The sequence below is a fragment of the Talpa occidentalis genome, unplaced genomic scaffold, assembly GCF_014898055.3.
Source record: "Talpa occidentalis isolate TD23 unplaced genomic scaffold, MPIMG_talOcc4v2.1 talOcc4.16, whole genome shotgun sequence".
In the NCBI taxonomy this organism is placed as follows: domain Eukaryota; kingdom Metazoa; phylum Chordata; class Mammalia; order Eulipotyphla; family Talpidae; genus Talpa; species Talpa occidentalis.
Genome location: NW_023601653.1, coordinates 52,287,980 through 52,304,178, shown reverse-complemented (window position 1 = coordinate 52,304,178; position 16,199 = coordinate 52,287,980). Strand labels below are relative to the sequence as shown.

Genomic DNA, 16,199 nt, shown 5'->3' with positions numbered 1-16,199 from the left:
TAGAGACCATTTGAACACATGGGTCAAAAGTTCCAGCCAAGGAGTTTGGCCAGATAACCAGCTCATTGAGAATTCATCTTGAGTATGTTATCACGTCATTTCCAATACCAAAGGGTTGAGCACACTTGTCTGTATTACATAGATCAGAAAGTCTATGGAAAATAACTCTTAATTTGCCTGGGTGTTTGACTTTAAAATATGCCTGAATGTGAACTAGGGAGGACAAAGGGCAGGAAGGAGGGAGAAAGAAGGCAGCCAACTAATAATGTATGTTCCTAGACATTTATAAGTCAATAAAATATCTTTAACTTCCATGACAAGCATGGTGACAACGGAATAAAGAAAGGAAGGGCAGAACTAGTATCACTACTATTTGGGAACAACACATTCAGACTTGCAAAGGTAAGGGCTGCCCTGATGGGAGCCCCTGAAGCAAAGACCAGGTGAGCTGGTAGGAGACAGGGAGCACAGCTGGAGACTAGCGCTGGCACACTCCTTTGCTGGGACAACTTGCTAAACTGGTTTCTCTCTGCCCTCCCTATAAACAATACTTATTTGATAGTCTTGCCAAGACAGTTCTTCTAAGAGAGTTTTTTTCACTCTAGTTAAGCTTTAAAGATTAGATAACATTGGTTGGAATGAGAGGATATTATTTCAACACGAAGTTGGGCTTATTTTGGTTACGTTTTGTTTCATGCTTATAAACAATGTTCAAGCCAAAGGCACCCACCCACTTGTGTGCCAGGTCCAGAATGCTCTGCCTTGTCACTCCTGGAAGAATGATGCCATCTAGCGGAGGGGTTGCCAGTTCTTCTTCTGTCAATTAGAAAATGGAATATTTTCAAACTTGAGCTGTATTAGCCTTGCCTAATATCAATAGTCATTTTTTATAACTATTTCTGGCAATTTTGCTAGTAAGGAACATGAAGATGATGTTACTGTATTGCATCATCAGATTTCCCAAATCAATTCAATTCAAGTAGGTCCTTATTTTAAAGATACATATAAATATATATGAAAGAAGAGAAAGCAAGCCACTCATTTAGTCCTCTCCAATTTAGCCAATAAAAAAGAGATAATTTTTCTACTGACAATGAAAGTTTTTTTGGAACATGCTGAAGAGAACCACGCTGAAGTCAACATTTACCATACTAGACTAGCACTGATCAGTGATTAGAATAATGTAGAGAGGGTCTTTTTAGCAATACTAGTCATTACCAAGCCTTATAATAATACTGCGGAAGAGCCCAGTACCTGTGCACACATTGCCCTTTGCTGAGACTGTCCATAATGATTTTCAGACCTGATGAAGCAGTCACATCAAATAGAAAGATGCTGACTTCACCCTCTGAGATTCAAATATAATGGTCTCAGGGTGGGTGCAATTTGTATGTGGCTAACAAGGTAAAAAAACAAAACCTCACAGGGCAACCTTGGACAACCAAGGTCAAGACTGCTAACACTGGGAGGCTGGATATCTGCAGGGTGAGTGTGCTCTGTTTGCTGTTGCAGTTCTACTTGGAAAAGATGCCTCAGGTTCTGAGCATACTCCTCGCCTCTCCACATCTGGTACCCAGGGATGTGAATCTTGTGACAAATGCAAACCCTAAATCATCAGTTTGTGAAGAAGTAGGACTTTATACAGAGGATGTGTTGCTCATCATATGTTTATAAAGGAGTTCACTTGAAGGGATCACCTGGGAGCCAAAGCCATACAGAAATCACACTGGCGTCTTTGAGCGCTTTTTGGCAGCAAAATAGGACTCACCTGTTTAAGTTCTTTCAGAATCATCTCATGCAATTTGTACATTACAGAAAAAGAAACTGAGATCCGTATCAACAAGTCACTTGATGTGTGGTTGGTGATACTGGAGGACAGTCAAGACCAGAGCCTAAGGGACCCGAAACTGGCCTCTGCCTTTCCTCTGGTCTGGGCTCAGCCACTCTGCTATGCTTACATCAACATCCCCCACGGCCAAGCCATGTGAAAGACTGAAGCTCTATTCATTCCCATATCCCTAAAACTCGGCATCATGCCTGGCCCAGAGTGGTCTATAATATATGTTTTCGAATAAAAAATAAATGAATAATCCTCTTTGCTAGGCTATAGCAGTATGACTTTTTTGAATTTTGTTTCTAAAAATCATCTGCTGGAAACTGCTTTCTGGAAAGAAGAAAATTTGTTCTTGGCAGTGTTCTTGGGGCTACTTTTTGTCATGTTTAGAAGTGTTGATCTCAAAATAAACCTGTTTTTTGCAATAACTAGCTGGATGTATACTGTGTGGATCTATATGTGTGTACATGCACAACACCGCCCTCAGAGACAAACACACGGCCAGTGCCCCAGGAAGGTCTGGGTGCTCGCTGAGCTCTAAGACCACACCAAATTAAATAAAAACAGTGGCCCTTTTGCAAATGCAGTTTTGTAAAATATATTTAACACCCAAAACTGTAACCACTAGCCTGAGGTCAAGGAACAGAACATCTGTTTCTCTGGTTGCCAGACAGAGATGATGACATGACAACATTTGGGTGAGAAATATTCATTTTCCTCTGCAACCACAAACATGCTCACAAGAGCCAGAACTAGCTCCAGATTGCCCAACATGAGGAAAACAGAGCCTACAAACGCAGCTTGTTTTTGACAGAAAAATCATTTTTAGGGGATGAGGAATGTAGAAGCAATAACAGCAGGATTCATCTGTGACTTCCCAAAGTCAGGCACTAATGGGAACCAGGAATGTGGGTTTGCATAAATGCCCTAACCACTGTCAGCACCGTTAGTCATTTATTCAACAAATATATCCTGAGTGTCTCCCAGGAGCAGCTGGCTGGTCCAAGCACCATGGATACAGCAGTGACCAATCCGACAGGCCCCCTGCTCCCTTTCTAGTGGGCAAGAGCTAACAATCATGTTAAATAGTATGTTAGATTGGTGGGGGGTGGGTGGGAAGGAGAGTGATGGAGAGTGCCGAATGAGGGAGTTGGCGATACTTACTACGGAGTTCTTACTGGGAATGAAATATGTGGGCAAAAGCTTGAGGGCAGAGAAAGATCAAGCGCTGTTGCCTCCGAGGGCAGAGGGCTCCGGGCAGAGTCAGTATAATGTGCCTGATGTGGGGAAAGCTCATGGGTCCTCAGGGGACTACAGTAGCATCAGCTCTCTTGGCCATGACCATTCTTCCCAGTGGGACTGAACTCAGTCACGAGGACTGGGGCTTATTTTCTGGGTAACTCATGTTCAATACAAGATAAAAGTTTTTCTAACAGTGACAAGCTAGTGTGCGCAAGTTCCATTACTCGTCTCAGAGTGAAAATGAGAATGGGGTCTCTGTGATCTTAGCACCATGCTTTCTGTTACCGAAATCAACATCCACATGATTTCCAGACCATGTGCTTCAAATCGTCCCCTCACACAGCACTATGCTGTGCACACAGATTCTCTCCTTTGTTTACCCAGCTGTTCCAAAAACAGCCATTCTGGAAAAATGGCTGGTTAAGACAACGCACTCTGCTTGTAACCCCTGTTGAAAGTTTGTTGAAAAAAATCAATATTTTGTTGATTTCTTAAAAACTAATTATTTATATGTTCCCAAAACCACATGGTATAAGTCAAGTCACCACAGAGGTGCTTCAGTGTCTGTTTCCTTTGCTCAAATGTTAGTCCTGATTTCTACTTCATTTCTCTCATGCTTTCCTTTCTCCTTACTTCAAATTTTATTTGATCTAAAGGGACATAGTCACATTAAAACTAAGGCAACGCAGGCAATCATAATCTGAATAGAAACTCTTAATGGTATATATTATATAAGTCAGAAAACAAATTCACTCATTTCTTTCTGACCTTTAAAAGCAATGAAGAAAATAGTCCATGATTATTGTTTGAATAAGGGGTGATTTTTCACCAGGACAGTTTCTATTTAAATCATGTAGCTTTGATTCAGACTGTGTTTAAATCTTGACATTTTCCATCCACAAATAATGATGTTACCACTTCTGTATGATGCAACTGTTTTTGTTGAGGTGTGTCTTTTGGGGGGAGAATGGGAAGAAGAGCAGGCAAGTGGGAGAATGAGTTGAATCAATCTATTGTCAGAGAGTTCAACCCTGGTCACCTTGCAAGCTTGCCTTTTGATATGTCTTATGCCATAACTCAAATTTAGAAATCACAAATACTCCAGTATAAATTTTGTTTTTAAATAGTGCCCAGTACAAACAGCAGGAATGGAAAGAGCATGGTGTGTCACCGGCTTTTCATATGCCAAGGGTTACCCAGGGCCTAACTCAGGACAGGGCGGATTCCCCACACCTTCTGTTTATTCTGCCTCTGACTGGAACCTAAGCCTCATCCTCTTAGTCTCTGCAACCGATACTCAGATTGCTATGTAACTCTGAAGTCAGCCACATCTGAATCATCATTTTCCTCTGTATGTAGCCAAATAACAAAAGAGAAATACAAGCTATTGGAACTGCTTTAAAAAATAAAAAAATCCTTAAAATTTAATTGAAATGAATACCAAGTTATAAGTATTTGGACATGTGTCATTTTACATTTCTAGTCTTCACACTCAGTGCTGTGAAGTGAATAGTCTAGGAATGTAAACAAGTCTAAAAATATTTTTAAAGTTTTTATGGCTACTAAAACTCTAGAGGAAATGAACACACCTATCTGTATTTTTCCCTTACATTTGTCATTTAATAGAATGCCATGGACTTTGCTAGCACCTCACCAAACCCCTCTGTTTTCTGCCAACAAATTTAAAAATAATAGCAAATGGAGATAATGAGCATTCAGGATAATAAAGTACCAAATTCTAAAGTAAACATATTAGTAGTCCTGAATGAACCAAGAGTTAAGTAAATCCCCAAATGGACCAATTTGTCCTTAAAGTAGTATACTTTAATCAAACTAAGGTTCAGAGTAAACCTGGAAGACTTCTGATCAAACAGTGTATAAAAGGCACCAACTGTTAGAAGAGTAATAGCAGCAAAGTACAGTAAATTTCATTTATCAGCACAATTAATAGAACGACCACATTTACCACAATACCCCTTTATGCATACAGTAAAATGGTGAATGACCACTGAAATGATCTGAGACCTAGCTCCAAAGGCAAGGGATTTTAGATAGACATTAAAAAAAAAAAAGTGTTGGGCCTCCCCTGGTGGCACAGCGGTTGAACGCTGCGCTGTGCTGCGAGGCTGCAGCCTCTGCAGCGCTGCTTCATTCCCCGACCGCCGGGGAGGGTCCCACAAAAAAAAAAAAAAAAAAAAAATGTTAAGATGACAAAGGGAGAAGGTGGCAAATCTTCTATTGTAGGGACTGAAATTTGACATCTGAGTGATAAGTACATCTAAAGCTGAAACAAACAAAAAAAAAATTTTTAAGTTCTATAACTTCAATTCATGTCTATTTGGACAGTAAAAGCACAGTGATTCTTAGCCTTTGGAATTTTTCTAGTTTACTCCTTCTAAGGTTCAAGTGTTTTTCTTTTCCGTTTCATTCAAATTATTGAAAGATATCAAAGAGCTGGAATCTGAGTGGATTACCTCCATCTTCATTTATCCAGTAAAGAAAAAGATTCATAGTTCCAACTTCCGTTATCTGATTGTCCTCTCCATAGAGCCACAGTACCTGCTGACACCCGTTATCCATTGCTTCACATTGGGCAAAAAGAGATGAGGCATAATTCCTTTGAAGAAAGAGGAAATATACTGATCACGAATCTACTTCAACCTCAAGCACTAAAATCCTCAAGTCTTTAATTTACATGTGGTTATAATCAGTGTTCTTTCTCCTTCTCTCTCTCACACACAGACACACACACAGAGAGACACACAAACACACACACACATACACACACATTAACTGCATAACATTAAAGAAAGCTCATTAGAGAACTAAGCGATCTAATTGCATTCATTTGCCATAACATAGCAAAATATTATGGAACTCTAACTTGAAAGTAGTGATGATACATGAACACAGGTAAATAACCTAGTTAATAACAGAAGTTATTGAGGTTTTTTCACATACCAAGCAATTCTCATAAATTATTTCATTGAGACCTCCCATGAATACTATGATCTAGCCATTATGATTATATCCATAGTTCAGATGAGAAACTGGGGCTTAGAGAAGTAACTTGTGTCAAGTTATAGCAATTAAGTAGCAGAGCACAAAGCCTGTGCTCTTAATGGAGACCTTTAATACATCCAAGAAATACCCAGTACCCGATATGGAAATCCCCCCCCCCAAAAAAAGGGGACAAAATGGTAAAAATGCTGCTTTAACCCAAAAGTATTTAGAAAATCCCTTTTTTCTCAACCAACACTTTTCATCTTGATTATTCAAAGTCAAGGAATAAATACCTTTTATAATAATAAATATTATTATTTATTATATAATATAATATAATTATATTATATATAATTATATAATATATAATATAATATTATATAATTATATAATATTATTATATAATATTATATAATAAATACCTTTTATAAATGGCAGTACAGTTCAACAGTAGTTTATTACCTGATTGAACTTAAATGGGAAAATTTGGGAGGCATCTACACAATAGGATGAAAGTATTAGATAGAGCCTAAGAGTCCTGAAATAAATAGGATGTTTGCTTGCCTCCCACTGGTTGTATAATTCACTCTCCTTGACTCTCAGAGAGCTGGAGCAAACAGTGTGAATAGCACTACCACAGGACAATCAGGACTAGCAAATAAGCCCTGGACCCACATTTGGCCTACAAAGCCCCCAGGAATACATATAAATAATCAATCAAGCATACAATAATAATGACTGCAACGTATTAATGTTATCTTCTACAAAATACCCCTCGAGACTTTTAATGACCTTTTTTTACATCTGGGCAAGATTAAATGTGAAGTACTGTCTAATGGGACATAAGCACAAGAGTCATATGTTACAGAGGCTGTCTGCTATTAACTGCCATGCCTATCTGCACAACTTCCTACTCTGTTCTCTTTGGTCCTTCTTAAGAAACCAAGTCATTCTGCTTGAGTTGACAATCACAGCATCTTGCCCTGCACAAGTTAAGGGATGAATATATCATCTAAGCTGTTCACATAATTCTTCTTTGAGTTCATTCACTTTTTCATTTAAATTGAAATAACACTGCATTATATAAGTTTCACATGTGCAATCCATACAAATCAACCTTTCTAGGTACAACATCAAAGTCCAATGTTATCCTTGACCACACAGTTGACCCTTTGACCCAATTTACCCCTATATCTTTCCCCCTACTCTTCTGGTAACCATGCATTCCTCTAATAGTTCTAAAAGTTTACTTTTGTTTTATTTAGGTTGTCCATTTGGATTCCCTATATACCACATATGAATGAAATCATATGGTGTTTGTCTTTCTTCATTCTGGCTTATTTCACATAGGCTAATACCCTCTAGTTCCATTCATGCTATTGTAATGGCAAGATTTCAACCTTTCGTTCATAGCTGAGTAGTATTCTGTTGTGTGTAGATGCATGTGTATATATATATATGTGTGTGTGTGTATATGTATAGTATTCTGTTGTGTGTGTATATATGTATGTGTGTATATATATATATATATATATATATAGTATTCTGTTGTGCATGTGTGTGTGTGTGTGTCCTAATATACCCCATCTTCTTTATCCAGTCATCTGTTGATGGGTATTTAGCATTATATTAGAAATAATGCTGCAATGAACAAAAGGATGAATATAAAGATATATATAAAACATAAACAAAAACAAAAACACTAATTTGCAGATATATATATATATCTGCAAATTAGTGTTTTTGTATTTGGAGGGTAAATACCCGGAGGTGAGATAACTGGGCCATGTCGAGTATCTATTTTTCATTTTTTGAGAAATCGCTACACTGCTTTCTATAATGGTTGCACCAATTTACATTCCCATTAACAGTGTACAAAGGGTCTTCTCTCCACATCCTCACCAACACTGACATTTCTTAGCTTGCATAACAGCCATTCTCAAAGATGTGAAATGATATTTCATTGTTGTTTTGATTTGCATTTCCCTAATAGATGATGGAAATCTTTTCAGCTGCATAATAGTCATCCTTAGGTCTTCATTGGATTAGTGTCTATTCAGATCCTCTGCTTATTTTTTTTACAGTTTATTTATTTATGCATACAAGAACTGGGGTACAGGCCAGAGGTGTGGGGGTTGAGCGGATTCACCCAGAGACAGAATGGGGAGCAGAATAGGTGGATCTACTGAAATACACTGCTGAGGGGAGCAGCTGGCAAGACAGGAGAGGTCTGTTGTGCCATGTGGGTAGTTCCCTGATGGACCTGAGATGGAACTCATGCTGCAGAGGCTGCAGATAGCTTCTCAGTGCTGTGCTTAACCTCTTGCACCACCAGGGAGGTCCCTCTGCTCATTTTTTAATTGGGTTTTTTGTTTTAGTTGTTGAGTTTTATGAGATATTTATATATGTTGAGTATTAACCCTTTGCCAGACATTAATATCTTTTCTCATCCAGTAAGATATCTTTTTATTTTGATGATAGCTTTTTTCACTGTGCAGAAACTTTTTAATGTGGTGTGCTCCCACTTTCTACTTTTGCTTTAGTTTCCTTTGTCACTGGAATCAGTTTCCTAAAGACCAGTATCAAGGAGCATGTACCTATGTCCTACGTGTCTTTTGGTTTCAGGTCTTACAGTCAAAGACTTTAAGCCATTTTGAATTAATTTTTGTCTATCTTATTAGATAGCTTTCTAGTTTCATTCTTTTACGTGTGGCTGTCCAGTTTTCCTAACTCCACTTATTGAGGTGACTTTCCTTGCTCCACTATAGGTGCTTGACTCCTTTGTCATAAATTAGTTGTCTACATATGTGTGGGTTTATTTCTGGGCTCTCAATTCTGTTCTATTGAACTGTGTCTGTTTTTATTACAATACCATGATGCTTTGTGGTATAGTTTGAAGTCAGGGAGCACAATACCTCCTCTTCTGTTTATTTCTGTTCTTTTTTTCTCAGGAATATTTTTGCTCTTAGGACTCTTCTGCAGTTCCAAATAACTTTCATGATTTTTATTGTATTTCTATAAAGAATACTATTGAGATGTTGACAGGGATTGTACTGTTTGTATACTGCTTTAGGTAATATAGCCATTTTAATGCTGTCACTTCATCCAACCCATGGACACAGAGTATATTTCCATTTCTTTGTGTTTTCCTCTATTTTCTTTTTCAACAATGTCTTACAGTTTTCAGGTCTTTCACTGTTTTGGTTAAATTCATTCCAAGCTACATAATTTTTTTGATGCAATTGGTAAAAGAAACTTTTCCTGATTTCTCTTTCTGCTAGTTTATTATTTGCATGTAAAAACACAACAGATATTTGTATATTAATTTTGTAGTCTGTCATTTTACTGTATTCTTTTATCTTTTCTAATAGTTTCTTACTGGAGTTTTGGTATTTTCTCTCTATATATTTTTATGTCATCTGCAAGCAGTGATAGTTTTACTTCTTCTATTCCAATTTGAAAATTTTTCATATCCTTTTCTTATCTAATTGTTCCAATTAGGAATCCCAATAATGTACTGAATGATAGTGGACATCTTGTCTTGCTCCAATTTTAGAAGATGTTTTCAGTTTTTCACTATTGATTGTGAGTCTGTCATATACAACCTTTATGTTGAGATATATTCTTTTTGTGCCCATTTGGTTGAGGGTTTTAATCATAAAATGATCTTTGTATTAACTCAGTTCTCATAGGAAAGAAGGGTATTATTATAAATGAGGAAACTGAAGCCTAAAACAATGGTGTAATGTACCCAAAACTGTCAGATTTTTAATCCAGGTCTTTCTGACTTCAGAGTTTTCAGTGAAGTGCACAATGAGTACAAGGAAAAAAAAAATGGAAATGGAGGGGGGAAGGAGGAGGGTAAGAGGACCTGATTCATTTTAAAGTAAATACAAAATTCAGAGATAGCCCAGGAATTAAGATGTTCCTGTGGTTAAAACAAATAAAATTCATCTTCTTCTAGCACAGTGCTTCCCAACTTTAGCTGCTCATTTAAAAATAGCCTGATGTGGGCCTCCCTGGTGGCATAAGTGGTTACATCTTAGCACTATGAAGCTAACACCAGCCAGCTACTGCAGCATGAGTTCGATCTCTGTCCACAGAGGTGAGCCACATAGCACAGCAGACCTCTCCTGTCTTGCCTGCTGCTCCCCTCAGCAGTGTATTGCAGTCAGTCTGCCTGTTCTGTTCCCTACTCTGTTCCTGATGAATCCTCTCACCCCCTGCACCCCTGGCCTGTACCCTAGTTCTTGAATGCATAAGTAAATAAATCTTTAAAAAAATTAATATATAAAAATACCCTGATGCTCAAGCCAAATAAACCAGAATCTTTGGTGGTGGGACCCCAACACTAGTAGTTAGTAAAGCTTCCAGACGATGTCATTTTGCAGCCACAGGTGAGAACCACTGTGCTGGAACTCTCCTCTAGCTGCATATCATTGTATAGCTTTTCTCATTTATGTATATTTAGAAGTAAAAGGGTAATATTATCTCTGGAGGCTTCAAAAAAGTTGAATATTCTTAAAATTTTTAAAAATGCATTGTAAATTGGTATAGCCTCTATGAAAAATGGCCTGAAGACTATTCAAAAACCTGAAAAATAGTAACACATGATCCAGCAGTTCTACTCACTCCTAGGAATTTATCTGAAGAAGAGGAAAACACTAATTCGAAAAGACATTCACACTCCTGGGTTCATAGCAGTATTATTCACAATAGTCAAGAAATAATAACAACCAAAATGTCCATGGACAAATGACTGATAAAGAAATGCACGCATGCATGCACGTGGGCCCACACACGCACTCACACACATGCACACACACACACACACACACACCAGAATATTATTCAGCTATAAAAAATATGAAATCTTGCCTTTGGGACATGAGTGGAACTTGATTATGATTATGCTACATGAAATAAGTAAGAAATTGAAGGACAATTACTGGATAGTTTCTCTCATATGTGGAATATATATGAGAAGAAAAAAACAACTAATGAAACGCAACAAGTATAACTTTCACATAACAAGGTGGTGTGAAAATAAGGTGGTTTCCAAAGGGGAAGGGGAAGTGGGGTGGGAGGAAAGGGTTCAACATGAAGGTGTGAATGGCACTGGAACTTTGGTGGTGGGTGCAGTGAGACATAACAAGGTGTGAGCTAAATTCCTGAAATGTATATGGTAAGTCAACAGTAACTTATTTAAAAAAAAAAAATTCTCTCCCTTCCTCATTCACTTTGAAAGAAAGCAGTAAGTTCTTGAATTTATGAGAATCCATAGCTGTTTAATAAATACCAACTGACAATAGAGGTCTTAAAAAAAAGCTTGGAAGGTTACTACTGAATTAATCAGGTTTAGAAAAGAGCAATAATACACAAATCTAAGGCTGCAGCCAAATATCCTTGGCAACTAAATTAGGTGATAATAAATGTAGGATCATTTTCTTCCCTTGCATTTCTCCAGGTTGAATGAATAGAGAGTTTTAGAACTTCTTGGAAATGATAGGGAGATGGATTAAAAATCTATCTTTTAGAGTGATCACTGCCTCCCCTCTTGTCATTTTTTTGCTTTTATTTATGAGATCCAATGTTGTCTTCTCTGAGATTTCAAGTCAACTTCATTGGCCATGTTCTACCTGAGACTAATGAGTCAAACTATTACATGTTTCAATAATAGATTTTTTTATATCAGTGCTAGGTTTACAGAAAAACTGAGTAAAAACACATTTCCCCAGGTCCCAACCCTTCCTTCAGTTTCCTGTATTAGGAACATCTTGCATTAGTCTGTTATAGTATTGATACATTATTATGTATTGATACATTATTATGAATTAAAATCTGCAATAACATCAGGGTTCATTCTTTGTGTTGTAGAGAAGATATTAATTTTTAATGTTTCACTGGCCTATCATGATCATGTAGTCTGTATACTATATGATACCATCTTCATAATAAACAACAACCTACCCACATATCAAAACTCAAGAATTCCTTGCAATTTCTCAATGTCCCCTATGTTCCCTAGGCAACTAGAAAGCAAGATTTATAGCAGAATAATGATTTTAACTTATGTTTACCTCTTCATTAAGAATGCTGACTTACTTTAATATGTACCCTAAAAGAATTTGAACACTAATACTAATCCATGCTGCCTGTGAGGAATTCTGAACAGTCAAAAAAGAAACCCAGAAAGTAAACAAAAATAGTTTCAACCCAGTTAGCTTAGGTCACAGTGAGGAGGGAAGGTTCCCAACCAGAAGGAAAAGAAAGTGACTGTTACTTGAATGAATTCCATTAGGATTTTTCTCCCCACACAGGAAATGGTTGCTGCAATTCCCACCAGGTATGATGGAATATAGAATTTTATTTTATATAAAAGTTTGTAGAAAGGAAACAAAAAACAGAAGACCATGAGGGTCGCAACCCAGCTGTCAGTATCTCTCTCACACCTATCAATGTATCATTCTATTTCCCCGAATCTACAGTTTGCCACCGAGTCACCTTCCAGGATGTCACTGCCCAGGGAAGTGATACCCATCAGCACTTGATACACACAAAGGAAAAGCCCACACTGGATCATTCAGCTCTTCTTGTTCTCCCATAGGGCATTCCCGATACACAGCCAAGTCCACCCTGAAATTGTCTAACACTTTTCAAATGTGCTTTTATTTCCAGCCAACTACATATGGCCTATGAGACTGGCCTGACAGAGCCAAGGCGGGGCTGTCCCTCAGCCAGTTGGCAGCAGGTGCGGCTGCAATCTGTGACAATGAAGACAGCACTTCAGAGGAGCAGGCACCTTCCCCAGACGACGCCTGGGAGCCGAGTGACAGCCCCGGCCTCGCCACCAGATGCTCCTCTATGCCAAGCGTCAGCCAGAGGACCAGACCCCAGGGCACTGCATTCAAAGTACAGTTTTATTTCTACTTTATTGACTTATTTTAGTGCTTGCCTAGTATAACTCAGTGTTTCTCCCTTATAAAGGACGACAGGTTATTTTTGAAACAGCTAACGTGTTTTAATGCTAAGCAAAATAAGTCAGAAGGAGAAAGACAAATATGGGATGGTGTCATTTATACATAGAATATAGAGAAACAAAACAAAGGGTCAGACAAAACCAAATCAGTGACAAACCCTAGAAAATTGACTTTGGAATCGAGATTACAAAAGAGGGAGGGGACACCATGGACTGTGTTGGAGGATGCGGGCGCCTTGGAGGGGTGTGATGTGAGGTCCCGCATCAAAGGTATGATCTTATGCCTCTGAGTCAATACAATGTTGTGAACCAGTGACTCCAACGAAAAAAGAAAACCAGCTAGCACATTTAGAACACTGACAACTCAGCAGGAAACAAAATGAGCACGGCAATTTGCAAACTGACATATATACTTGTATGGAAGTAAAAAACATTAGCAACTTACCCTCCCATCTTGCAGTCCCCAGTGCCACCTTTCCAGGCTCGGACGTACTTGGGATTGGCCCAAAGGGACACCGGATTAAAGGTACCACTTGAAAAATAAGGTCCCACGGGGCTCAAGATGACAAAAAGCAGGGCTTTGGTAGGCTTCTTGACTCCAAGAGAGGGCTGCAGGCAAGGAAAATTACACACAACCATTCATTTAAATGGAGACTCCAGTCTTAAAATCTAGGCTAGATCTATAACTATCTCCTGGGGTGCCACCAAAGGCAAGAGCTGGCACTTCTAAAATTGAATTATACAAAGGCTGGTGGTCTGTTAAGAGAAGGGAGGGCTTCAGTTTGATTTTGGTTTGCTTTCTGGGTTACTATGATTTTAGTGGAAAAGTAATTGTATACATTTTTATGTTTGTAGGGCTTTTAGAGGAATACCATATTTTAATGACTACCTGTATGAGACATTTCAAGGTTACAATGATAGGAACTGAGAAATGGGAGACCCCAGACCTATGGTTTTAGTCTTTGGGGGTGAAATATGTCGACTTGTCTAATCTTCCTGATGCAGGCTGTCAGACTCCAGCAGGAAACGGGCTCCAGTGAGGAGTCACTGACTGTGGCAGGTACTAGAAGGCTAGAGAGTCACTTCCCTAAAGGTGGAGCCACCACACCAGATAAATATCCCCAAATAAGGCAGAGGATGATTGACTCGAGAATCAGGATCATGAATGGCAGAGAAGATAGACCTACCCACAAACACTGGAAAATCATGTCATCACACAAAACCATACAAATGCCTCCAGCACAAGAGCAACTAACTGTAAGTCACTGACTGTTGATTATCAGGAGGAAATTTGTGGGACTGAAATCATTTAGGCTTACATATCAATTGCAAAGTCATAAAGGGTGGTTTGGGTGTCACTCAAGACCCCAGGAAATCAGAAGACAAGGCAGAGCTTTAGCACTCTGAGTCCTGGGATGAAAAATGAGGGTCCAGACTGGACCTGAGGGTTTGGTTTGGCTGGGTGGGTGGACTCTGTCACAGAAAAAAAAGGAGAGTAAAAAAGGAGGTTCATTTCCAACTGATTTTGAGCTTTCATCATGTTTGATTAAACTGTCTGAAGGTGTATTTGGAAATTATTTGGTCCTGACTTTTAATTATATCCACCCCCCTGCTACCTACTGACCCACAGCCCCTCAGCCTCCACCTGGAATCAGGTCATCAAGAATCAGACAGACAAAATATATCCATAAGCATTAAGAATGTGTTTGTACATGTGCATGCTGAAGCCATGGAAAAGGCATGCACAGCCCTCAAGGCGCGGGAGGATGATGATTCTACCACATTCCATGTGGTCAGGACACCACCAGGCTTGGGTGGCACAGAGAGAACAGATGAGGGCTGAATAGTCGATGACAGACAACCAAGTGAGAGGAATGAGCAAGCAGGCAACAGCAGGTTTTGGGGTTTTGCTTGTTTCTGTTTGTTCTTCAGTGGAGCTGAAGAGGACTTTCCAACAAATGAAAAGGAACTTCATTTGCCTTTTTGGGTTTCATTGTTTGGGAAAGTAAACCTCCAAATAATACACATTTTTACCTTTCTTCCCAACTTTGATAAAATTGACTATCCTATATATGCACTTTTACTTACCTATTAGTTAAGGAAGTACAATCAATACCTTCTCAGCTTGAAGCTGAGTGTTTTAAAATTTTTTATAGAGTCTTCTGAGGAATTAAGGAAGTTTCTCAAGGTGATTGAGGAATACAATGTACAGGACACAGACTCAATAATTTACAAACTTCTAAGTGTCTGAATGAAAGAGTTTCTTGATGGACATTTTATTAGCCACCCCGTGAATGCCTGCACTTCTCGAACTCAACTTGTGGTTTTTTCAACCTGCATAATACTAAAAATAAAAAGCAATAACTCATCACCATTGAAATGGTCTTCGGAGATCCATTTCATCTTATTCATTTCCTTCCCTGATTTTAACTGACAGTGAGCTTGCATTTTTCCACTAGGTGGTGGTAATGAAAGCGCAGATGGAAAATGGAATAATTCTATGCATTAAGTCTATTTCTAGAGAAAAATCTCAATAGCCCTTAAATGATACTTTTTTTTTCTCAGCAAGCAGGCAAATTATAGAGTAGAATTTTTCAAAACCAAGAAGAAAATGTGTTTATTTGTACTAACATCTTATTTTCTGAAATTAAAGCAAGTTCCAACCATGTTTTACAAGCATCTCAAGTACTGCAGTTTATCACAGCTTAGTCACCTTCATCCTAAAATGGTTACTTATGTCAACTGTCTTTTCATCAAAAGAACTCTGACTTTACCAAAAATAGCTACTCTGCTTCAAGAGTGAGAATAAATAAAGTGTAACTGTGCTTTGGGGAGGAAGCGTGAAGTTTAAGTCTGCTTTTAGCCTCAGGAACCACTATTTGTCCTTTGTCTTAACTCTTCCTTCTAATCTAAAAGTTGTAGTACTGCTATAGTTAAGAATATATTGCTCATTGTGAAATGTGAACCTATGCCCTTAAATCATACTCAGTGTTGTAATGTTGTAACTAAGTGTTGTTGAATGAATCACAAAGAAAATAACCACAGTGACAGAGCTTCTGGTCAAATAAAGCAAAAGCCATTCAAATAAGTAGAAAATATGGAAGAACAAGGACTCAGATTCAATAAACCTTATTTTGATTT

The 16,199-nt window shown here is 38.4% G+C and overlaps 1 protein-coding gene across 4 annotated transcripts in view; it reads right to left on the bottom strand.

The window, feature by feature from the left end:
* The window catches only part of BCAT1 (branched chain amino acid transaminase 1), a 91,600-nt gene that overhangs the window by 21,364 nt on the left and 54,037 nt on the right, over window positions 1–16,199 (bottom strand). For all 4 annotated transcript variants that reach the window (XM_037514218.2, XM_054696376.1, XM_037514217.2 and 1 more), the window contains exons 6-8: window positions 13,504–13,667; window positions 5,551–5,693; window positions 731–816 (exon numbers count right to left, since the gene is read on the bottom strand). In XM_037514218.2, the coding sequence (XP_037370115.1) occupies window positions 731–816; window positions 5,551–5,693; window positions 13,504–13,667 (393 nt within the window). The remainder of the gene's footprint in view (window positions 1–730; window positions 817–5,550; window positions 5,694–13,503; window positions 13,668–16,199) is intronic.